We start from the raw sequence: 26,209 nt of genomic DNA on the forward strand, positions 1-26,209 counted from the left end.
ACAGAAGGAAGAGGCACAAACATGCAGTTAGTTCATCAAGGGTCAAAGTGAGGACACATGGGAGAGGGGAGCGCTTCTTACGCACAGTAGACCAGCAGCTCGGTGGTCACCTTTCGCTGTCTCCTGCTACGCATGTTCGTGGCCAAACAAGTGTAGTTCCCTTGGAGGTTCTGTGACATCAGCAGCAGAGAGAAGCAGCTGGCAGTCAGATTGTTTCCAAAGGTCTCGGTGCTGGAATCTGGGGCCTGGAACTGCCATTCAACCATCGGTGGAGGCCGAGAGCTACTGTTACAGCTGAAGTCTACCTGGGAGCCCTTCGCTGCATAGAGGGTGCCATTGGGGAGTGCACCAGTGCTGGAGATATTGACTTCAACCTCATAGGGGCCTCCTGGGAATGACAAGGGGAATGGGGAAAGTATTAATTACTTAAGAGTGAACTTGAGCTCCTTACCAGATCTAGGAGACACAGAAATCATCAGTGAGGATGACGATATCTACCAAATACTCACTATATGACAAATGCTCTGCTAAATGCCATTATGCATTCTAATCCTGAGATAAATGTAGATTTATTGGGGCTCAATCCTTATAGAAAAGGGAAAAATGCAAATCATACCTTTTCAGAAACACTGGTGAATGGATGGGCTACCTGTGCATTAACAGAGTTAACATAGCAGGCCTGAGTCAGCTTTCCTTCAAAAGGCCTACTTGCGTGGCTGGGCTTGGCTGGCAACCACAACCTAATGTCAGGAGGGTTTCTGTCATTCACCCCAACTGACGAGAGTGAGGCTCACTGGGCCTGAACCATTTGTACAAACTGTGGTTATGCTGAACACCTGCCTCCCCTCTGGGAATCTGTAATTTTGGTGTGTCCTAGGCAGAGGGTAACTATGTGACTAGCCCCCAAGGCAAATCCAGGGTGCTGGGTGTCTAAGGGGCTTCCCAGGCAGACAACATTTCACACGTGTTGCCATAACTTGCTCCCAGAGGAATTAAGCATGTCCCATGTGACACCCCTGGGAAAGGACTCTTAGAGGCTTGCTCCTGGTTTTCCTTGGACTTAAATCCATGTGCTTTTTCCCTTTACTGATTTTGTTTTGTAGCCTTTCACTATAAAAAATTACATGCTGAGTCCTATAGGTTCCCCTAGAGAATCACTGAGCCTGGGGGTGGGCTTGAGGACTCCTAGCACAATTTCACTCTGAAAGACAAAAAACACTGGCTCCAGGCCGAACTATGGACTCCACTCACTAGTTGTGTGACCTTGGGCAGATTACTTAACCTCTCTGAGCCTCCATTTCCACATCTGTAAAATGGGAGCAATGCTAGAACCCACTGCAGGGGGTTCAGTGAGTACAGTAGAGCACTCAGAACAATGCCAGTCATGTTGGAAGCACTGGGTAAGTGCTGGGTCTTCTCTGGATCCCCCTAACATTTCTGAACTTCTTTCTCATCCCCAGAAATGCTCTCCAATGGCTGGTACCCAGCATACCCTGATGCATCTCTTTTGATCAGAGGAATATAACACCTATTTAGACTAAAGCCTTTGAATGTGTTACCTCTCTCAAGACTACCCCTTTTATTTTTTTTTTAAAGATTTTATTTATTTGAGAGAGAGAGAGCACGCATGAACAGGGGAGGAGGGGCAGAGGAAGAAGGAGAAGGAGGCTCCCTACTGAGCAGGGAACTCAATGCAGAGGCTCAATCCTAACCAACTGAGCCACCCAGGTGCTCCAAGACTTCCCTCTTTTAAAAAGAAGAATCCAGGGGATCCCTGGGTGGCTCAGTGGTTTGGCACCTGCCTTTGGCCCAGGTCATGATCCTAGAGCCCCGGGGTCGAGTCCCGCATCGGGCTCCCTGCATGGACCTGTGTCTCTGCCTCTCTCTCTCTCTGTGTGTTTCTCATAAATAAATAAAATCTTAATAAAAAGAGAGAAGAAGAAGAAGAAGAAGAAAGAAGAAAGAAGAAGAATCCAGAGGGTGCCTGCGTGGCTCAGTCAGTTAAGCCTCTGCTTTTGGCTCAGGTTATGATCTCAGAGTCCTGGGACTGGGCCCCATGTGGGGCTCCTTGCTCAGCAAGGAGTCTGCTTCTCCCTCTCCCTCTGCCTGCTGCCCCCCCTCCCCCCGCTTGTGCTCTCTGTCAAGTAAATAAATAAAATCTTTAAGTAAAAAAAAAAGACTCTAGGAAGGGCAATGCTTGAACAAAGGAATACATCTATGACTGTAGAATTTGAACAGAAATACAGTAGTGAGAAAAATTATTCCGGGGAGGCAAAGGCTCTCCCAGAGCCCCTCAAAGTACAGCATCTACTTCACCTATGCCTGAGGCCATCATATAACTATAGAAATGGTAGGTTTCCCAGGACAATATTCTTAACAGTATGCTTCTCAGGTCGGAGCTGGCTCCTAATGGTTGTCTAGACCTCCTGGAATCCTGTCACCTCACATAGAGGGTCTGTGGATAAAATTATGCCATTAGTTTGGGAGGCACCATTTACTGTTGCTGGCTAGTTGGTTAGGTATGTAGACCAACAGGTAGCAGGGCGTTGGCAGTTGGCAGGCACCCAATGAAGCAGAGGGTATCTCTATAGTACTAACAGCCAAAGCCTCAGGTGGCAAAGTAGTACGTTAGATTAGACAGCCTAGGTCTTCTGAATTGTGGTCTGGAGGGCCACAGTGACCTGGCATGGACAGTGTGGAGCCCCAGAAACTAGCAGGGAGGGACTTTTGACCACCACAATTCTCAGCAAGAAACAGCATTGGATACAGGGCATGGATGAGAAAGACCAGGTGGAAGGATTAGAAAAATAAATCAAATGAGAGAACTTGAAAGGCCTCTTGAATTAAGTGTTCAGAGGTTACAGCTCATCTATAAACCCCTTGGGTTGAGTCTGCTTTCTTAATTAAAGCTGACACCAATTTCTTGATTCCCTGGGCCTCCTCCCCTGCTCTAACTTTGCTACAAAGAAGGAGGTACCCATTTCCTTCCTTTCCATGGCTCTCTCCACCCATGTGATATTTATTCCCAAACAGAAACTCAGCAGCCCAGTTTTGCTTCCAGAGTAATGGTGGCAATCACTCAGACAGATAGATGGGAGAGGAGACAAGAGTAAGACACAAATTAATAAAAATATAGAGTAGTTACAAAGGTTTGATGTCTTACTGAGGCCTTGTTTATTACAGTTTGAGTTCTCAGCTTTTTCTTGGATTGATGCCTTAGCCTAGTGGTCATGCACTTGTACTCTGAATTCATAGGCCTGGGTGTAAATCCTATTGCCACTTATAGACAAACAACCTTGGGCAAGTGCCCATCACTCTCATTCTCTCTCATCTTTCCTATGAAATGAAAAGAACAGAAATACAGGAGACTGAGTGGCTCAGCTAAGGGTCTGCCTTCGGCTCAGGTCATGATCTCAGCATCCTGGGATCGATCCCCACATAAGACTCCTTGCTCTGTGGGGAGTCTGCTTCTCCCTCTCCGTCTTCCCCTGCTCATGTACTCTCTCAAATAAATAAAATCTTGGAAAAAAAACCCAACAAAACAAAGTGAAATAACACCTATCACTGGGGGTACTGAAGGACCCAATGAGAAAATATAAGCAGAACACTTGGCCTAGTGTTTGACATGTGGTCAACGTTTTAAAAATCTGATCTGGTATTATCAGTAATATACTTGTAGATTGACTCAGTAGGCATCAGCAAATGGTGGCCCACCATCTGTTTTTTTTCATCATTAAGTGAAATGTTATCCCCCACAAAAAGGAATTCCATTTTTCTCACTATACTACACTACAAAGAAAGCATTTATGATTATGATTATACTCTGAATTTTTGTCAACAAAAAAATGTGGAAATGTGTTTTTGCTCTTGTTAAGTTTTTATACAACATCCTTGACTTTACAAGTTGGGCCATAATATCTAAAATATTTATCATCTGGCCCTCTACAGAAAAAGTTTGATTCCTGGTCTAGAATGATCTACCACTGCCACTGCCCTTCCTCGTCTCTGCAGATATTCTTGACAAAGGAACTCACTTCTTTCCTTCCCCTCCAAAACCATAGTTTGGCCTGTCAAGAGTCTCAAAGCATTGACTTAGAACTCCATAAAATGGAAGATTCTCACCACAGTGTCTTGGGTTCTCTGCCAACAGGAAGAGCTGTTGTCAGGCATTTGTTCTTCATACTAGCATTTTGATTTGAAAAATGACCTAAGAATATATCAGGTAGTTTCTGCTAATCAGTGGGCATACCTGTAGTTCTAGAGTGGGATGAGATCCTTGGGGAAACTCACAGAGACTGTTTTGATATTACCTTTAGGGACAAACATAGAGATACATGCAACAACCCCATTGCCTCCGGATTTCCTGAGTGACTATTGATCTGTACAAAAAGCTGGACCACAGAGGTCTTCAGCTTCTTATAAACACCCATCTCTGTTTCAGATCAGCTTGGCAAGACTCAATCTCCAGACAACGTCCTCCATTTTCTGAAGGGGACCAACAATCTTTCTTCAGTGCACCCAACACACTCTGTCCCTAGGACCTTATGTTGTGATGAGGCACAGCATCACCATCAGCATCATAGATCAAATAGATAAACACAATTAGGGGCACCTGGGTGGCTCAGTTGGTTAGGCATCTGCCTTCAGCTCAGATTGTGATCCCAGGGTCCTGGGATCAAGCCCTGCATCAGGTTCCCTGCTCAGTGGGGAGCCTGCTTCTCCCTCTCCCTCTGCCTGTGGCTCCCTCTGCTTGTGTTCGCGTGCTCTCTCTGTCAAATAAATAAATAAAGTCTTAAAAAAAAAAAAAGATGAACACAAATAGGAAACATGGGACTTTCTTTAGGCCCCTTTTCTGGCCTTTCCTGATGTGAAAGGTACATCACTTGCTAAATGGGAGCATTCCCCATTCCCCAAACCCCAGCTGACTCCAAAGAGATTCTTGGAGGTTGACACAAACCAGCTTCATCACAGTCCATATGCCATCCAGTTCAAATGCCCCCCTTAATAGTTGCTTGGTCTAAGAAAAACAGACACAGGGAGAGTCTGTCATCATGCACACGAGGTCTGACTGTGGGCTTTCACGGGTTCATCTGATCACTCAGCTCCCCAATGCACGAGGCTGATATCTTTAAAGAACAAAGTCTAGTGGAATGCGTTAAGGTCACACCTTGCCGATCCCTCCAGCCTTCCTACAAGTAAACACACAGCAGGTCTAACCTCATGCCCACTCCAATTTGGAGGCAGAAGAGAATGGGTAAGTCAATGAAATAAATAGCCTTGGCAGCCCTGAACTGCTCTGGTCTAAAGGATTTCTGTATTCTCAGGAGCACCAGTCCCAATCTAGAGGGCAAGACTCCTCAACTGCACCATTAAATCAACAAGTAATAGTACAGTCTTTTGTCCTGAGACAAATAACAAAATCAGTTTGCAGTACCCATTCCAGGAATATTAAATCATCCCAGCCTACAGAAAACCTGATGCCCTGGAAGGCAGAGCCACCAAATGCCCCCTGATCAATAGGCAGAGATCCAAATGGTAAGAAGGGAGAAGCTACTGGCCCTTATACAGCCAGCTTTGTGTCTCTACAGCACCTCTGTCCACTTACACACTCAGAGTCACTTACAGATAATAATTTGTCACATCTCAGAATTTTTTCCCCTTGCTTCCAAGGCCACATTAGAATGTTTCCAAACTTTTCTCCCTATGAGACTAAGTTATCAAACACGTCAGTGAAAAGACAGGAAAAGCAAGATCTGGACACACAGAATCCCTGACCCACAGGAGGTACTGTTCAAAAGGCTTGGATGTTAACTGATTGCTGGGAACCTGAGATGCATTTTTCCCACAGGAACCCCATCACCTGCTTAACCAGTTGGTCGAGGTAACATGAACCAAGTGCATACCATGTGCCCAGCTCTGAGCATGTTAATCTCGTGAATGCACACAGAATGCACACAGTGAATCTGTTCCTGGGTTCTACTGCTACCCCTGATTCACGGACGATAAAACTGAAGTGAGAGTAGTTCAAGGGACTTCCTCAATGTCACAAGGACAACAGCCAGCAGCATTTGGATTTGAACTCAGGCAGCTGGTCCTCAGTGTATGCTCTTAGCTACTCAGCAGTATCGTGGCCTTCCCCTCCCAGAAATAGTGGTTGGATCAGACCTAATCCATATTCCAAAATCTTCTGCACAAAATGAAAGCAGAGTCTGATCTGCGATGTCAAGGCCTCCCCTTCAGCCACTGTCTGAGGAGGAGCAGCAAGGGGCTCCCTGATGCCCAGGGGTGTCTGTGCTTGCCAGAGTTTGTCCTAGAATGGGAACAAGATCTGAGATTCTGGAGGGCTCTGGTACATGTGAAAACAGAGGACATCTGTGCTATGGAGTGAATGCTTGTATCCCCTCCAAAATTCATGCTGAAACCTAATCATGAATATGATAGTATTTGGAGGTGGGGCGGCCTTTGATGAGGTCATGAGAGTAGAGTCCTCATGAATGGCACTGGTGCCCATCTAAGGAGAGACCCCAGGACTTGGTTCCTCTCTCTGCCCTCCACCGAGTAAGGACACAATGAGAAGATTTATCTACAAACCAGGAAGTGAGCCTCCCCAGACACTGGATCTGCCAGTACCTTGATCTTAGACTTCCCAGCCTCCAGAACTGCCAGAAGTGTTTGTTGTTGAAACTACCCAGCCTATGTTACTTTTGTTACAGCAGCCCAAACTAAGACAGTCAGCGTCTTGTTTTCACAAACAAGCCCACACCAGTCGGGGACACCGTATGTTTCCAAATGAAGAAGCTTCCATTATGTGAATCAAATCATAATAACTCAGGAGCCCCAAGAGCCATTTAAGTTTAGTGATTCTTTTAAGAATCTTTTAAGTTTCTTTTAAGATTCTTTTAAGTTTATGTTCATCATAAAGAGGCCTTGCATTTATCTCCCTTCAGGGCAATAATGAAATTAATCTACCCTCCAATAAACTTAGCCAATGATTAATCAATGTCTGATAAAGTCATCATAAACTGAAGAGAATGATGATTTAATTTTTTTTTTAATTTATTCATGATAGACAGAGAGAGAGAGAGGCAGAGACACAGCCAGAGGGAGAAGCAGGCTCCATGCCGGGAGCCCGACATGGGACTCGATCCCGGGACTCCAGGATCACGCCTTGGGCCAAAGGCAGGCGCCAAACCGCTGAGCCACCCAGGGATCCCCAAGAATGATGATTTAAAAAAAAAAAAAAAGGCAACAAGTTGTAATGCTATCTTACTCTGTGGTCAAAAGAGCAAGCATTTATTGAGGAGACGGACATAAGGAATTATTAATGACTGGCATTGGAGTAAGCTGTATGGGCTCATAGTGAGAACTAGACAGAGTTGGGCCAAGATGGCTGACATTTTTAATGCACCCACATTCATTCTTGGCAATTCAGTAATTCAACTGTGGCCTCTCCAAACACAAAAACACTGCACTCCCAAATTCTATAAGCCTTACAGGTTGGCAGAAACCTTAGAGACCATCCAAAAACCTACAAGTGTCCTTGAAACTTGCTTTTCTTCATCCTCCATGTCTAATCCGCCAGCAGGTCTTACTGGTCTACCTCCAAAATCATTTCTGAAGCTGTGCCTTTTCACCAAGGCCATTGCTACTACCCTGGTTCTGGCCACCAACATCTTGTGGCTCCAATTGGCCTACCTATTTTTAACAGTCCTTGAGATTACACACATACGTTCTGTGTGTGTAACTGAAATAATGCCACACATGCTTAAAGCTCCAGGAGTTTCCTCTGGCACCCACAACAACAACAAGCTCAATTCCTTGCCAGGTACATTCATTTCTTGAGGTTGCCTTTACAAAGTCCATCATTCGTATGATGGAAACCTCTTCACTTTACAAATGAAGTGGCTTAAAACAACAGAAATGGATTCTCTCACAATTTTGGAGGCCAGAAGTCTGAAACCAACACGTCAGGAGGGCAGGGGAGAATCCTTCCTTACTTCTTCCCTAGCTTCTGGGGGTGGCCATCAGTCCCTGGCATTCCTTGGCTTCTAGCTGCACCCCTCCACTTTCTGCTTCTGTTGTTATACAATATTCTCATTGTGTGTCTCTGTGTATACATGCATTTTCCTCTTCTTAGGAGGATGCCAGTCAGTTTGAATTAGGGCCCACCCCGATAACCTTATCTGAACTTGAATGCATCTGCAAAGACCTGATTCCCTAATAAAGTCACATTCACAAATACCAGGAGTCAGGACTTCAATATTTTGGGGGGATATATTTCAACCCATAACACAAGTCCCACCGTCTCACCCACTGACCTCCCACCACATCAGCCTTCTCCCCACCTGTACACACGCCACACCCAACTCATCTTGCACTGGATCTAGTTCTCCCTGGACTACTCTTACCTTTGCATAACTGGCTCCTACTCATCGTTCAGCTCTGTTGTTACTTCCTCCCAAAGGTTCTCTCTGCCCTCCCTACTTTAAAGTGTTTCAGAGAATCACCCCACCTCCATTCTCTGCATAGCACTCATCACTCTGATAGTGCCTGATGCATTCATGTACTTCCTTACTGTCTGTCTTCTACCACTAGGATGCCATCCCCATGCAGGCAGAGGCCTTGTCTGTCCTATTTGCTCCTGGGGCCCAGTGCCTTGAATAAGTGCCTGGCACCAGGCTTTCAATGGATAGATGTTGAATAAAAAAATAAGTAAATTATTTTACAGATGAGGAAACTAGGGAGCAATAGGGATCACATGTATATTTCTACCAAATTACACACTCTGGATCTAGAACACTGTTATCTTTTTAAGCCAGTAAACAGCATGCTTTCTTTGTAAAGGGCTGTAGAGTAAAAATTTTAGGCTTTGCAAGCCATATGATCTGCATCACTGCCACTCAACTCTGCTGTGGTGGCACCAAATGCAGTCAGAGGTTAAGATGTAAATGGATAAGTGTGGCTGTGTCTCAATAAAGACTTCTTCACGGGCACTGGAATTTCATATCATTTTTACATGTCACAAATATCATTCATCTTTAGGGGTTTTTGCAACCATTTAAAAATGTAAAAAACAGGGATCCCTGGGTGGCACAGCGGTTTGGCGCCTGCCTTTGGCCCAGGGCGTGATCCTGGAGACCCGGGATCGAATCCCACATCGGGCTCCCGGTGCATGGAGCCTGCTTCTCCCTCTGCCTATGTCTCTGCCTCTCCTCTCTCTCCCTCTCTCTCTCTCTATCATAAATAGTGACTATCATAAATAAGTAAAAATCAAAAAAAAATTTTAATATGTAAAAAACATTCATAGCCTGCAGGACAGATATGGCCCACAGATACGGCTATAGTTTGCCAACCCCTATTCTAAATTCATATGTGTATATCAACAGGTAAGATACTGTTTTAAGGAAGTGCAGCATGTAATCTAAGAATAGCTCATGCCAAGTAAGCCCTGTAGTGAGCATTGTAGCATAAGAGCACTGTATCTACCGAGGTCTGTGATATATTATCCCCAATTAACAAATAAGGAAAATTAATGCTCAGAGATATTAAGCAACTTACTTGAGGTGACACAGCCTAAGTGTTGGAACTCAGGCAGTCTGACCCCATCGTGTTATATACTCTGACTCAGGTGCATAATAAAATGGTATTCACAGCAAGGTTGATGCTAACAAGCTGTAAGTAGTCGCTAACTAATATGCCAGGAGCCATTAGCAGCTCCTTATCTACATAAACCAGAATCTAGTCTTCACAGCCATCCTAGAACCCAAGAATTCTTTTCATCCCCATATCACAGATGAGAAAATCCAGGTGTGAGAGGCCACTGGGCTTGCAGAACCCAGGATGAAAGCCAGCCCTGACTCCCAAAGCCCTCCTCCCGCCCAAGGCTCCGAGTGTCTGGCCAGCCAGCCTCAGTGCCCTGCCACTGCACTTACGGGCCATCTGTAGCCACACTCGGAACCAGCGAGTCTCGTTCAGGACCTCCCGACAGGTGTAGTTCCCCTCATCCTGAGGCCTGAGCACCTTGATGTGCAGCGAGCTGGCATTTGCCAGAGAGAAGCGTGGCTCAGCTGGTGGGATGCTAGAATTGGAAGACAGGAGGAAGACAGGCTCCGAGTCATTCCGGTACCAGGTTACTGGGCCCCTTGGTCCCGAGACGTTGCCACAGCGCAGAGTAATGTTCTCATGAACCTCTCCGATGACCAGAGCCTCAAACCCTGTATGAGGAAAGGTCAGGCTGTTACTACATTTCTTCATTTCTGAGCACCCTCCCTTGTGCACAGTCCCTCTACTTTAGGATTAAAAAAAAAAAACAAAAAAAAAAACAAAAAGCAGGTGTGTGTTTTTAAGAGGCACCCTGTGAGGATTATTGGCCAGTGCTGATGTCGATGAATCTGCAGTAAATGGCAATCGCAGAAACAGCCCCAAGTATCCCCCTCCCCCACTATCCATGTCCTTCACTGCATGACTGCTCTCCCATCCTGTCCTGACTCCCAGTGGGGTCACGTGGCTTGCTCTGGCCAGTGAGATGTTAGCAAATGTGATGCACGCAGAGGCTGAAGAAGCACTCATGTAACTGGGCTTGTACACTCTCACCTCCTGCCATCACCTGGAGAAGGACACGCCCAAGTTAGGTCTCAGGAGGAGGATGAAAGCTACAGATATGGACCCCAGGTGTCTCAATCATCTGAGCTGAGGCCATTCCAGATTCGTCCTCAGTTACAGAATGGACACAGTGCCATGTGCGGGTACCCAGACAAGATCAGCAGAGCTGACTCCAACCTCTGAGCAATAAGCACTTCTGGTCATTTTGTGATTGGTCTGCAGCACTACCGTGGCAATAAATAATCGATATGGAACCCAAGTGGTTTTGTTTGCCTGGAAATCCAGAAGGGATGGAAGGAAGAGGGCCTGGGCTCTGTTCCCACTTTCCTATTGCTGGCTCTCGCCACCTCTCAGCCGCAAATGATCCTGGAAGTCAAAGCTCTCTTGCCACTCCACTTTTGGGCGTGCCCTGTGCTAGGCACCAGGGAAACAAGGATGGGCAAAAACAGAGAGAGACCTCTAGGATCTCATTGTCTAATGTGGAAAACAGACAATAAACTGGCAATTATAATACAGTGTGATTAATACCATGACAGGGCCTCAGAGAAGGGGCTCCTAAGTCCAGCTAGGGTGACTGCCAGGAAGGCTTCCTCCAGGAGGCCACACTGAGATCTGATGGACAAGTAGGAATTAGCCAGGTAGACAAGAAGACGGGGTTCCCAGGCAGAACAGCATGTTCAAAAGTCCAGATCAGCATTAACAGCAGCAGTAGCGCAATTAGAAATGCAAATTATCAGGTCCTATCCTGGAGCACTTAAATCACATAAATAACCTATCTAGGGGTGGAGTGGAAGTAGCGCTGCATTTTAACAAGCCCTCCAGGTGATTCTGATGCTCAGCCATGACTGACAGGTGCGAAGAGTGACTGATCTAGTACAGACTGCCACCAGGTAACAAGACACAAATGCAGCCCGTTTTCTGAGAAGTGTTGAAACTTTCCGGCCCCTTTTCCATAATCAATGCCCAAATACAAAAAGGCCACAGGCCTGGGAAGACCCTGTGAGGAGTCTTCCACTCATGCTGTCACAGTCAGTAGATGAGAAAAGTGTGATGCCAAGAAGGAAAGCAGGCTAAATCCAAATCCTCCAGTGAAAAGGTAGCAAAGTTGGACCAGAAACTAGACTTCTTGCTATCTTCCAGAATGTTCTCTTTCTACCACAAGAGAAATTTTACTTTTTTATTTTTTTTTTTAAGATTTTATTTATTTATTCATGAGAGACACAGAGAGAGGCAGAAACATAGGCAGAGGGAGAAGCAGGCTCCCTGTGGGGAGCCCAATGTGGGACTTGATCCCAGGACTCCAGGATCATGACCCAAGCCTAAGGCAGACGCTCAACCACTGAACCACCCAGGTGTCCCTGAAGTTTTCAAAGTATGTGAATACACTGGGGTTTGCAAAAGGTAGTATTTCATTACAAAATAAATTGCCTTCAACAACAATAGAGGGACAAATGGGCATCCATGTACAAAAGAATGAGGGTGGACCCCTTACCTCACATCATATATAAAAATTAACTCAAAATGGACCATAGACCTAAATGTAAGAGCTAAAACTATAAATACTTAGAAAAAAAAAGAATAAATCACTCTGAGTTAAACAATGGTTTCTCAGGATACTAAAAGCACAAGTGTCAAAAGAAAAATGGGTATGTTGGACTTTGTCAAAATAAAAACTTGTTTTTTTTTCATGTTGTCCTGGCATTTGGGGGTGGTGTGGCTAAGGCGGGAAGAGAGTTGGAATGTCCTGTGGCTCCAGGCTGCCTTCCAATCTTTCAAATGGAGCCCCTTCTAACCAGACAAAAGGCCAAAGACAGATCACTGTTACTCTTTCCTTTATGACAGGTAAAGGACACCATGAAGAAAGTGACAAGACAATCCACAGACTGTGAGAAAAATGTTTGCAAGCCACCTGATGATAAGTTTGTATTCAGAGAATATAAAAAACTCTCACAACTCAACAATAAAAAAATAAATACCATTTAAAAATGGGCAAAGGATCTGAATAGAGTTTCTTCAGAAAGACATACAAAAGGCCAATAAGCGCAGGAGGAGATGTTCATCATTAGTCACTAGGGCAATGCAAATCAAACCCACAATAAGACACCTATCACTTCACTCCACTAGAATGGCTAAAATCAAAGACTAATTTATTATTAGTAAATACTACCAAAGATTCGGAGAAACTGGAATCCTTATGCATCCTTGGAAGGATCTGCAAATGGTGCAGCTACTTTGGAAAAGAGCGGGTTGTTTCCTCCCAAGGTTAAAGTTACGGTATGACTCAGCAATTCTACTCTGAGGCGTAGTGTAGATCCAGGAGAAATGAAAACCTATGTCTACAGACTTCACATGCACATGCTTCACAGCAGAACTATTCACAATTGCAAAAGATGGAAACAACCCAAATGCCCACCAGCTGATCAATGGATAAATGAAATGTGGTATATCCATATCCGTGGAATATTATTTGGCCATCAAAAGGAATGAAGTGCATACTATAGCAAGATGAATCCTGGCATTACAGTCAGTGAAAGAAGGCACTCCAAAGGGACTACATCCTGTGTGATTCCATTTATATGAAATGTCCAAACAGGCAAATCTATGGAGATAGAACCTAGATTAGCAGTTGTTTAGAGTGGGGGGAGGGGGGCTTATCTGCAGGGAAGGAGGTAATGAGGGGTGACTGCTAATAGTTAAGCATATAGCTTTTTCTATTTTTTGGAGTAATGAAAACATTCTGGACTCAGTGGTGATGGTGCACAATCTTGTGAATATACTAAAACCCACTGAATTATATACTTTAAAAGAGTGAATTTTATGGTACGTAAATTATATCTCAGTAAAGCAGTAAAAAAATAAATAAATAAACTGCCACCTGCCTCTGAAAATCCTTCCCTGTTATAAAAGAAAGAGTAACAGTGATCTGTCTTTGGCCTTTTGTCTGGTTAGAAGGGGCTCCATTTGAAAGATTAGAAGGCAGCCTGGAGCCAGTGGACTTTCCAACTCTCTCACATCTTAACCACACCACTCCCAAATGCCAGGACAACATGGAAAGAAAAAAAAAAAACCCTCTAAGCAACTCACTGGAAGGCAGAGAATGTCTTCTAATGCTAGAGATTCCAACCCAGCAAGAAAGGCTTCTGAATAATTACTTTGAAAAGCAGGTGAGAGGGGCACCTGGGTGGCTCAGTGGTTGAACATCTGCCTTCGGCTTGGGTCATGATCCCGGAGTCCTGGGATCAAGTCCCGTATGGGGCTTCCTGGAGGGAGCCTGCCTCTTCCTCCACCTGTGTTTCTGCCTCTCTCTGTGTCCTCTCATGAATAAATAAAATCTTTAAAAAAAAAAAAAGAAAAGAAAAGAAAAAGAAAAGCAGGTGAGAAATTATTCTTGAACAATTAGGCCTGAGAACCCAAGCTATCGGTGGCAATGCCCACAGAGGAGAGATGAACTGCAGTATATTACAGATGCGGCATGTGTTCATGAGACCTACAGACCTGCTCCTTCCCAGCAATTTGGTGAAGGAATAAAGAATGAATTTGGAAAAGCCCTTGGCAAAAGTCGAGTCCTAGAACTTGAGGAGTTGTCTCCTCCTGCAAGGAGAGTGACACAATCACAAAAGAAACCATTTAAGGCATTTCACTCCTCCTGGCTCTGCTCACTCCATTCTTTTTAGCCATTGAAGCTGAAGGTGACCTTGGAGGTCATTTATTCCTGAGATGTGGCAGTCCCGAGGGCTGGGCTCAAGATGAGGCAGGCTGAGCCCCCTCTCAGTTAATGATAGACACGCGGGGCGGTCCTTGAGGGTGCACTGGTTCCATGCCCCTTCATTTTACAGATGAGAAAACAGGTTCAGAAAGCTTAAGGGATTTCCAAAAGGGCCCACACAAGTCTGGGAGAGCTGGGACTGACACTGAGGTCTTCAATCCTTCGGGTCACAGGGCTTTATTCTGTTCTTCCGATCAGACAGGATGAGACAATAAGACATCATAGCAGTCTGTGTTCCTAGAAGTTGTCTACATGGTATCCGGAGGGTCCAGGGATGCCTCCGCACCCCCACACCACCTTAAATTCAGAATACGGACCTAAGGAGGGAGCAATATAAACAACCATTTCCCAGTGCTGCCCTCATGTTATCATTTACAGAGTTGAGATTGTACCCACTTTTCTCCTACCAACTTTTCCCCAAGAATGACAAAAGATTTACAATCTGAGGTGACAGTGCAGGCATGAAAATTGTCTGGAGCGAGGTTGACAATCATCCCCCCCAGGATAACTCTCAATTTGAAAAACAAACAACAAAAATTCACCGGTTGAAGGAAGCCCACGAAGGTGAACTTGGCCTCGGTGTGAAAAGCAGCTGGGCAGTAGAGGAAGAGTCCCTGCGTGTGCACTGCCACCAGACTAAAGCTGGTTCATTCCAGAATGATGATTTCAACCCAGGGTTCTGATGTCCCAAGGCCCCTGATGTTCACAGCTCAGTAAACACTGCAGACAGCACGGAGAAGGGAATCACCTTTAATTTCCAGAGATCCAATTGGAGACTCTCTGTCCTCCTCTCCAGGAAGCTCTGGGTGACCACAAGTCAAATGCCTGCAGGGGGGCAGCAGGTAAGGTCCCTAACTGGAGAGGGTGGGGTAAGTACAACAGGACAGGTGGAGCACATTTGGGGTCCCGTGCCCAGGATAGAAGGGGTGACCACTGCTCAGGTCCAGCTGGAAAAGCCCTGTGCTGCCATGTCATCAGATTTTTCCAGATAAACTGGAAACCTAGACTATGGGAAATTGTACTACTTGTAAATGATTACTGAAAACAAAACAAAATAGAAGGCTATGAGAGCCTAAGGCTTAGGGACTTTTGGCACTTGCTGCTAGGAAGCTCAGGGGGGAATTCCTTCAGGAACGTACGAGAATCCATCAGCAGTGTGTGCGGGCGACGGCTACACAGAAAATAACACTCCCAAGTATTCTTCCAAGTGAACTGCATCACTTCCTGGCCCCATCTCCTTTCCCTCTACCTGAGTCCTCCCTCTCACTGCTGTCACCCTGCCCTGCACACAAAAGGACGGCATTCGCTGGTGAATTAAATTCAAAAATGCTTGTTCAATATTTTTACATCCTATATATTTTTGTAAGCAACTCCGTAAACTTACTGTCACGAGAGAGAGCCTAGATGAAGCATTTAAGACCTTCTACCGGCAGTGTCAAGTGGAGGAGGTCATGTCAAGCGTAAGAGCAAGTTTTCTGAAAGTCTGAAATCACTTCAAAATAAAAAGGCTTTGGCTTTTTTGTTTGTTTAGGCGAAGGAGGAAGGCACGGTTTTGAATGTGCTAGTCTGCACAGGTCGGCTTGCAGGGGTGTGTAGGGAAATCCACAGGTTACCGGTGTAAGGCGAGTTCAACCGTGGGCAGAGGAAGGAGAGAAAAATAAAGGAGCCTCGAGTTTGAGCCCCAGCGCAGCAGGTAAAACCAGAACGCAAATTTAAATCCGACGCTAAAAGGAAAAAAAAAAAAAAAAAAACAGCAACAAAACACCACGTTCCCCCCCTACACGTGCCTCTTCAATTTTCCCATCTTCAAATTCCCCAGGTCTCCCATCACCTCTCCGCAGCCCTCTGCAGCCTCGCCCGCTGCCCAATCCGAGAGCCCGGGGCTCTGTTGCCCTCCATCAGGCGCCCGCGGATACTCCTTCCTGCGCCGGGAGCCGAGCAGCGGCAGGAAACTCCAGACCCTCCCGGGGCGGCTGCGGGGCGGGGGCCGGGGCGGGGGTCGGGGCCGGGGCGGGGGCCGGGGCCGGGGCCGGGGCCGGGGCCGCGGCCACCGCCACCGCCACCGCCACCGCCGAGTCCCCGCTCTCCCCCGCCTGCCTCTGCCGGGCCACACTCCACTCCTCGCTCGGGATCGCGGCCCCTTACCTGCGGCGACCCAGCGGGCCAGCAGCACCCCGAGGCAGACGAGGACCCGCGGCGGGCACGCCCGGGCGCCCGCGGCCATCTCGCCCCAGGGCTCGGGCCGCCGGGGTACTGAGCGCGGCTCCCCGGCCCGCAGAAGCGCAGAGGAGCCCGCTCCCCTAGAGCCCACCAAGACGTAGGGCTGAGCCCGAGGTCCCGAGCTGCGAGCCGCGCGGGGCTCCCGGAGCGCCCGGCCCGGGGTGGGAGGGCGCACCCCGCCCTCCGCGCCCGCCACCCACTCCGCTCGCCGAAAACAACAGGAGCGGGACTCCCTCCCGCCTCCCATCCAGGCGGGAGCCCAACTTCCTCTACCTTGGCCGGGGAGGAGGGCTTTATGCAAAGGGCGCGCGCCCGGGCGCGCGGAGCCGAGGCCGGCCCGGCCGGGGGTGGGGCGCGGAGGCCGGTCCCTCGCCAAGCCCCCTCCGCCCGGGACGGCAGCCCGGAGTCGTGGACAGCCGGGCCCGGCAAAGCCGTGCAGCTGCCGCAGGACGGCCCCCCGGCCCCGGCCCCGGCCCCGGCCCCGTTCCCGGCCCGCCGGCCGCTTCCCCTCCCCGGCGCTCCCCCTGCCGCAGCCGGGACGAGCTGCCGAGCTGCCGAATCCAGGGTCCCCCCGGCGTCCCCGCTTGGCTCTGCTGGGGCTCTCCTGTGCTTGCCTGTGCTCAGGACGGACGCCAGGGCCGCCATGGCAGTCTTCTACCCTTTGCAGGACTAAGGCAAGTCTGGAGCAGGAGAAAGATGATCCCTTAGACCTCCAGCCAAAAGCAGCCACGAGACTCCCGTTTTCCTGTGAATTAGCTGAGACCACACAGCAAGATGGAGAAGCCAGGGGTCAGCAGAACTTGGTTCTCGGGAGCTCTCTGCACCCCCGCCCCCAACCGAAACCCCATACAGTCTGATTCCCAGAGAGCTGAAATCCCTCTTCCCTGCCACATCCTCACCCCATCCTGTCCTAGGAAAAACAAGGTTACCATATCCTCAGGAAAAGCTGACACTTGAAACTGCCCTAGGTGGAACTTCCTTTAAAAAAAAAAACAAAAATCGCAGTTAGTACAGTAACATATTAGGGGTGGACTCTAGGAGGTAGGTGTATTGGGTGTTTGCCTTCTTTCAGCTTTTCCATATGTTTGAAAATGTTCATCATAAAATCTTGGAGCAGGATCCCTGGGTGGCGCAGCGGTTTGGCGCCTGCCTTTGGCCCAGGGTGCGATCCTGGAGACCCGGGATAGGATCCCGGTGCATGGAGCCTGCTTCTCCCTCTGCCTATGTCTCTGCCTCTCTCTCTCTCTCTCTGTGACTATCATAAATCAATAAAAAATTTAAAAAAAAAATCTTGGAGCAAAACCCAAAAATTACTATTAAGAAACATCATCTGTTCTGTTGCCCACAGGCCCCTTATTGAAATACTTCTTCCATGATGAAATCCTCTTGAAACTAATAAAAAAAGTATGTTTTGCCTGATGAGCTGAGCCATAAAATTGCAGGGTTCTTCCCTTTACTGTCTTTTGCGAAAGGATTTAACTCTTCAGCCAGTTCCTGACAACTTTCCTACTTTCCCTTCACTTTCCTGTTTTCAGCTTTTACTTTGTGATGGAAGGTAAACTCCATCCCAGATGAGCTCTTCCTGTTTTTTCAGTGCCTGGCAGCTTATAACCCGCCCACTAAGTATTTGTTAAGTAAACAAAGGAGAGTTCACCAGTTTTGATACTGTAGCTTCTCGACAAGCTCCTTACCTCACATTCTTCATCCTGAAGTGCACAAGATAGAAGTCAAATCAATAACTGGCTGGTTTCCAGCAGAGGATCTAGAAACTTGTGACCCTGGTGGTACCTTAAGTGTGGAATTGCACAGAGCAGGCCCTTCCGATATATTTACTGAGTCAAATTGTGAAGTGCTTATGACCAGTTCTCCACCCCAGAAGGATCAACTTCTTTTGGGATGGTTTACAATGCTAATTAGTGTGCATGGCTGGGGCCTTTTTCCAAAGCCACTGTAGAAACTTAATCTCATTGGGCCCTCCCTACAACCCTTGTACCTAAGAAATCATGCAATCCCACTTAATGAATGAGATACCTGGTGCTCCAGGAGGGTAAGCTCCAAGTTACAAAGCTGGTTGATAAAGCCAGGACTGGAGCCCATCTCTGTCCCACACCAACTCTTGCCAAACAAAATCATTTCCTTATATAAAGGCTACCCTGGGCTGAATGCTTTGGGTGTCACTGGGCCAGCAGACATGGGCATGTCCCTAAGCAGGGCTCCAAGAACAGCTGTGTGGCCCAGGAAACATCCACCCTCTTTGGTCTGGGTCCAGGATGTGGCTAACCCTGAGACAGGAACCTTCAGGAAATGCCCGTAGTGTGTCAGGCTGCTCTGAACAGTAGAAAGCATCCTGTCTAAAACAGTGACCAGTGAGATGGGGGTTCACCATGGGGTTCCTAACAAGACAGGGACTTTCAAAGCCTTAGTTTTATGATGGGCTGTTGGAAAGATAAAGTGAGTTGACCTGCAGGAAAGGACTCAAAAAAATGTTGTTAAGGCATCAACCCCCATCTACAGTCATATATAAATCCTGAATCCAACAGTCACATGTTAAACACGAGGTGCAAACACCTCTCTGCTCAGGCTGCCACACAAGGCTGTTTTTATTTCATTTTGTGTTCACCTCTGATGAATTAAAAAAAAAACTCCCCTCCACTAAGAGCTTTTACATTAATTCACTCACTCCTCAACACAACCCTGAGAGGTAGGGATTATCACTCTGGATTTACAGATGGCTCAGAAAGGCCAGGTGGCATAGCAAGTGAATGGGGGTGGGGAGGAGTGGGGTGGGAGGCAGTGGCTGATCTGAACCCAGATCTAAGGCACAGTTGTCTTCTTCACTCTCAGAGGGAGGGACAGCACGGGGCTCCCGCCTGACTCTGTAGCCAGCCCTCTACAGCCTGGGTCTCTGAGGCCATCAAGCTACTTATTATTTCTACCCCAGTACTCTTCCTCTCCTGTCCTTTCCCTAGAGGTAATGCTGAAAGGTTTCTTAGCAACAACCTGCTTCTCTGTTCAACCTAGAGATATTCTCCTGAGGGCTTCAGAAAGAGCAGGCCAGTTGGGAACAGCTGGGGTAGCAGCCTGGCTACTCAGTAAGCTCTGCAACCCCCTCACTTCAAGAGGCATAAAGAGGTGGATGGCAGTCCTACCTATACACTGTGGAAAGGCCTGGGACCCACAGGCTGGCATCTCAAGGAACAGGGACAACAGAACCAACCTGGCCTTTCTCTGGAAAAGAATGCATGCTAAATTTTCCCAAAATACCACTTCTCCGCCTTCTTCCCAGAAGAAAAGAACTGGCATGCAGAGGCCATACCAGGAAAGCTCCTGAAATCAGGCAAAGTTCTAAGAAGAGGCTGGCAGGATGAGATAGGAAAATGGAAAAATGGAAAGTTGTCAAATGAGTCTACTATTTTTGACCAGAGCCCAGCCTCTCCTCTCTGGACTGGAGACCAGGAGGGTGAAGTTTAGTATCTCTGAGTGACAAAGAACCACAGAAAGTGGAAGATGGACCCAAACCCAGAAAGCAAAATGGTGCCACAGACAGATGAAGGAAATGACCAGCCAGTTCCTTGAGAAACTGGCAGCTAGGGGGCTGAGGATGGCTCACCCACCCGGAGAGATGAATGCAACCCAGCAGGTAACCTGGTAAATGTTTAACCAGAGACTCCCCTGCTGGTGGTGATGGGGGGGGGGGCGGGGGGCAGGGGTAAGAGTTGATTTGTACTGATTGCCAATTTCTCTGGTATAAATACTTCCACCATAACCAATTCCAGGCTATCACTGTGAAGTGACCTCACAGTATGTACAATCAGTTCTCCCAAGCCAGCACCCCTGGAATACATCGCTTTCCCCCAGTGAGACAACTCCAAGGTGGGAAACTTTTGACCAGATGTCCCAGGAACCAAACAGATGACTCAGGTAGAAAACATTCTTTGATCAGTGTCCTGTTTTTTTTTTATCTCACCACTCATCTATTGAATGCCATTTGTTGGCCAAAATAAATGTGATTTTCCTACCTTCAAATTGAAACATACGGCTTGATAACAGCAAGTATATTTAATTTACAGCAAGAGAAGACCTTAGTAAACTCAGGATTTCCAGAGAAAACTTGGATGAAACATTTTTCCAAAGTTGACAAACCTATTTCTTAGATGGCATTTGCTTTTTCCTGATTATAAGCATACCAATCTCACTCTAAAATAATGAAAAATAGGAAATAAAGTGTAACCATAACCCAACTAGAAATAGTCACTAACATCATTAGAACCTTCTAGTCATTTCTGCTGAGCTCCAATGTGTGTGGTTTTGTTTTTACAAAGTTGTAATGACATTTCACCCAAAGTTTTGACTCCTGCTTGTTTCTTTAGCTTTTTAAGTATTGTTGTAATTTTTTTTTTTTTTTTTTTACAAGTAACTAGTCTTTTAAACTGGAAAAGTAATAAAACATTAATGGTAAAAGGGCACCTAGGTGGCTCAGTCAGTGGAGAGTCTTCCTTCAGCTCAGGTCATGATACCAGGGTCCTGGGATCAAGCCCTATATTGGGCTCCCTGCTGGGTGGGGAGCCTGCTTCTCTCTCTCTCCCTCTGCCACTCCCCTACTTCCCCTACTTGTGCTCTCTCTCTTTCAAATAAATAAATAAAATCTTTTTTAAAAAATAAAATACCCATAGAAAACTTTAAAAAATTTTTATGGGGGATCCCTGGGTGGCTCAGCAGTTTAGCGCCGCCTTTGGCCCGGGGCGTAATCCTAGAGACCTGGGATCAAGTCCCACGTCGGGCTCCCTGCTCCTCCCTCTGCCTGTGTCTCTGCCTCTCTCTCTCTATGTCTAGCATGAATAAATAAATAAAATATTTTAAAAATTATGATAAAAAAATTCAAATGAACCTTGCAAACATTGTGCTAAGTGAAATAAGCCAGTCAGAAAAAAAGACAAGTACTGTGTGATTCCATTTATTTGAGGCCCCTAGGGTAGTCAAACTCCTAAGACAGAATTAGAAGGGTGGTTGCCATGGACTGAGGGGAGAGAAATGGGGGTTAGTGTTTAATGGGTATGGAGTTTCAGTTTTGCAAGATGGAGAGGTTCTGGAAGCAGATGGTGTGTCAGTTGCACAACAATATGAATGTACTTAATGCCTCTGAACTGTATGCTGAAATAGATTAAGATGGTAAATTTTATGTTATGTATATTTTACCACAATTTAAAAAATTTTTTAAATGCAGAAGAAAATGGGGAAGTGGGAGAACGATGAGAAAAAAATAATACATACATGGGACAGAGAACAGAGATACTTTACTCTGTATTTGTGAATTGAAAGTGAATCAGGGACGCCTGGGTGGCTCGGGTTTACAGTCTGCCTTCAGCCCAGGGCGTGGATCCTGGAATCCTGGGATTGAGTCCTGCATCGGGCTCCCTGCATGGAGCCTGCTTCTCTCTCTGCCTGTGTCTCTGCCTCTCTCTCTCTCTCATTCTGTGTCTTTCATGAATAAATAAATAAAAAAATCTTAAAAAAAAGAAAAAAAAGAAAGAAAGTGAGTCATACCAAAAAAAATCCAAGCAATTATATCTGAAAGGTAAGTCTTCTGCCCACCTCCCCCTGGTCCCAGTCGTCTTCCCAGTAACACCCAGTCTTGCCAACTTCTGGAAACTACAGTTTTTCCTGGTTACCTAACATGTACCTGTTGGAATATTATACAGCCATCAACAGTTGTATTTTCAAAGTTTATGTAATGATAGAAGATTTGGCTATTATGATTACCCAGATGTGTAAAGTTCAATGAGGGTTTTTTTCCCCAACAGCTTTATATACTATGAATTCATTCATCTATTTATTTATTTTTTTTAAATAGGCTCTTCATGGGGTTTGATCTCAGGATCCTTAGATCAAGACCTGAGCAGAGATCAAGGGTTGGACACTTAACTGACTGAGACACTCAGGCATCCCTGAATTCACTCAATTAAAGTGTTTGGTTCAGGGGCACCTGGGTGGCTCAGTTGGTTGGGCTTCCTACTCTTTTTTTTTTTTTTTTTTAAGATTTTATTTACTCATGAGAGACACAGAGAGAGAGGCAGAGACACAGGCAGAGGGAGAAGCAGGCTCCCTGTGGGACTCGATCCCAGGGCCCCAGGATCACACCCTGAGCTGAAGGCAGCGCTAAACTGCTGAGCCACCTGGGCTGCCCTGGGCTTCCCACTCTTGATTTCCACTCTGGTCATGATCTCAGGGTTGTGGGGTCAAGCCTCTCGTCGGGTTCCCCACTCAGCAGGGAATCTGCTGGGGATGCTCTCTCTCTCTCCCTCTCCCCTCTGCATAAATAAACAAACAAACAAACAAACAAACAAACTTGGCTTCTAGTTGTCAGAGCAGTCCAGTCGTGACCACAAACAATTTCTTACTTTTGCCACCCCAAAAGAAACACCTCACCCTTTAGCTATCACCTCCCATGCTCCCCACTCCCAGCCCCTGGCAACCATGAATCTACTTCCCATCTCTGTGGATTTGCCTATTCTGGACATTTCACAGAAACAGAATCAAACAGTGTGTGTTGTGTCTGGCTGCTGTCACTCAGCGTAATGTTCTCAAGGGTCACCAATGTTGTGGCATCTATCAGCACTTCATTCCTGGTTGTGGCCAAATTATATTCCATAGTACGGAGATACCACATGTTTATTTATCCATTCATCAGGTGATAGTCAATAAACATTCAAGCCACTATGTGACCCAGAGAACTCAGGGCACCTTTTTGCTAGTTTTTTCTCTGCCTTACTTACCCATCACTCTATGTGTGTCTTCTGGAAAGAAAGCATTCTTGCTGCCCTTGCTGCTCTACCACGAGCAGGCTGGCATTTACAAAAGCCTGCCTCTCTTTACCTGGCTTGAGCTCTGTATATTCCAAAGCACCTGAACAGGGATTCAATCAAGTAGCATTTTATGCCATTATTTTTCCTTTTTCCCTACTCCTTTGGAGATACACAGCCAAGAATTCTCAACTTTTTAGGGTTCCAGCATCTGATCATCGCTTGCTTTAATTCTTTCTCCCAAACCTGCAAAAGTTCCATCCTATTTCTCAAAGCCAAACTTAAGTCAACTTTAAGATTTTTGCATTCCTTGTCCAGGAGAACTTAGTCTTGCTAAACTGGTAGAGACATGGCAACCATTTGCCTCCTGTCTCTTTGGATGGCTGAGTTCCTGTAAGAGCTCCAGAAAATTCCCTCAGAACGTACACTATTTGCTCTTGCCAGGCCCGCTCTCCATGGAATGTCTCCTCCCATCCTCTGAGCAAACTTCTGAAGTAGGTACTATTTTTTACCTACATTTTACTCATAAGGAAGCTGAGGCTTGGAGAGGTAGAAGAACTTTCCTAATGAAGTCACAGCCTCAGGCCCATGTTTATAAAATGAATCACTCCTGCTCTAGGCCTCACATTTACTCAGAGGAGTAAACACTTGGGTTAGGGGGACACTTCAAGGATTCAGAACCTTGTGATGAGGGGCATCTGGCTGGCTCAGTTTGTGGAGCATGTGATTCTTGATTTCAGGGTTGTGAGCTCAAGCTCCATGTTGGGAGTAGAGATGATTTAAAAACAAAACTAAAATAAAAAAAAAAAAAAGAAAGAAAGAAAAAAAGAAAAAGAAAAAGAAAAAAGAAACCTGCTGATGAAAACTTTGTACCCTCTCTCTAGGAAGATGCACATATTCCCAACATTTTTTAAAAGATTTATTTATTTGAGAGTTAGAAAGAGCAAGAGCATGCATGGGCAAGGTGGAGGGAGGGAGAGGGAGACTCTCCACTGAGCAGGGACCCTGGGATCATGATCATGAGCCAAAGGCTGATGCTTAACCGACTGGGCCACTTAGGTGCACCTATTCCCAGCATTTTAAAAGCAATTAAAAAAATAAAAGTAGAGATCCCTGGGTGGCGCAGCGGTTTGGCACCTGCCTTTGGCCCAGGGCGCCATCCTGGAGACCCAGGATCGAGTCCCATGTCAGGCTCCCGGTGCATGGAGCCTGCTTCTCCCTCTGCCTGTGTCTCTCTGCCTCTCTCTCTCTCTCTCTCTCTCTGTGTGTGTGTGTGACTATCATAAATAAATAAAAATTAAAAAAAAATAAAAAAAATAAAAGTAACTTAAAGGAGTTAGGAAAATAACAGACTGGGTTAAGTCTGTAGGTCTAAACTTTTGGCAGGGCCCAAGAGGTAGGTAAAAAGCTCACATACAAGCTTGAATCAGCAGGTGGAGCTCTCAGCCCTGAAAGGACTTGGGTCCCCAAGGCCAAGGTCTTCTAAGAGATATGAGTTGGTCCAAGCTGCATGGAACTCAAAAGAATTTCAGAGATTATTGGTTCAAACAGTAACCCTCACCACGTAGAGGAGGAGAGGAGGCGCAGAGTTGCTAAGGAGTTTGCTCAAGGTCATAGCTCACGGACAAAGCCAGGACTCACCCACTTATCTTTGTTCACATATTTCTGAAATGTATCACATAATTCCCTTACTCTGAACAGAACACAATGGACACAATGCGGTATTTTCTCATGACAATTCAAGCAATGAGCTTTTGTGTGTGTGTACATTGTGAACATTAACTCCTGTGCTGTGCTATCTGTACAAAACTAGGGGGATTTATCGCCCACACAAAATGGTCCTAGACTGCTGTTTCTCTGTTAATTCCACTCTTGCGTGAGGCACTGAACACAGGTGTTGGTCCTCCTGTGCGTCAGGTTTACTTATGTGTCTATGTGTCCTTAGGAATGTTATCTTCTTTCTGAGCCTCAGTTTCTGGGTGTTTTTTTTTTGTTTGTTTTTGTTTTTTATGATAGTCACAGAGAGAGAGAGGCAGAGACACAGGCAGAGGGAGAAGCAGGCTCCATGCACTGGGAGCCCGACGTGGGATTCGATCCCGGGTCTCCAGGATCGCACCCTGGGCCAAAGGCAGGCGCCAAACCGCTGCGCCACCCAGGGATCCCAATTTTTGGGTGTTTTTGAGTGGATTTCAAGAGGCATGTGCCAGTAAAGTGCCCAACAGGTAGTAGATACCCAATTAATTGGTAACTATTAATATAGTTATATTATTATAATATAGCTGGAGTTCTTGCTACTGTCAATATGCTACTTTAATTTGCTACTTTAACTGCTACTTATGTACACTCTTCCTTGGAACCTACATGACTAAGCTTATTAGAACAATCTGAAAGGGGTTCATGGGTGGCTCAGTTGGTTAAGAGTCTACCTTTGGCTCAGGTCCTGATATCAGGGTCCTGAGATTGAGCCCACATAGGGCTCCCTGCTCAGCAGGGAGTCTGCTTCTCCCTCTCCCTTTGTCCCTCTCTGTGTTCATTCTTTCTCCCTCTCAAATAAAGAAATAAAATCTTTTTTTTTTTTTTTTTAAAGAACACTATGGAAAATAAGAATACATAGGCACTGAAGAAGAAAAGTTCCTGTTCCTTTAGGGACTCTGTGACAGAGGTTTTGTGGCTTGGCAGTCCCAGCTCCTAGCTGGGTGCTGGAGAGGCTGAGTGCCAGCTGGGTGCTTTCATAGGATAGAGAGCATGTGTGGGAACAGGAGGGAAATGGAAGATTAGACCCTGGAAAAGTAAGTTGCCCTGAGGTTCAATATCCCTAGAT

General features: G+C 46.3%; 1 protein-coding gene across 5 annotated transcripts in view; it reads right to left on the reverse strand.

The window, feature by feature from the left end:
- The window catches only part of VSIG10 (V-set and immunoglobulin domain containing 10), a 36,552-nt gene extending 19,125 nt beyond the window's left edge, over positions 1 to 17,427 (reverse strand). Inside the window, exons 1-3 of one of the 5 annotated variants that reach the window (XR_012019282.1) lie at positions 16,514 to 16,837; positions 9,933 to 10,214; positions 86 to 388 (exon numbers count right to left, since the gene is read on the reverse strand). Coding sequence is in view for 4 of the 5 variants with exons in the window: in XM_072802728.1 (XP_072658829.1) it covers positions 86 to 388; positions 9,933 to 10,214; positions 16,514 to 16,835 (907 nt within the window). In the remaining variant the exon portion in view is untranslated. Of the gene's footprint in view, positions 1 to 85; positions 389 to 9,932; positions 10,215 to 16,513; positions 16,840 to 17,202 lie in introns of those variants that run through there. The other 4 variants (XM_072802727.1, XM_072802728.1, XM_072802726.1 and 1 more) reach the window with 4 other exon arrangements.
- Positions 17,428 to 26,209: the final 8,782 nt, after the last annotated feature.

Source organism: Canis lupus, chromosome 27, assembly GCF_048164855.1.
Source record: "Canis lupus baileyi chromosome 27, mCanLup2.hap1, whole genome shotgun sequence".
NCBI lineage: Eukaryota > Metazoa > Chordata > Mammalia > Carnivora > Canidae > Canis > Canis lupus.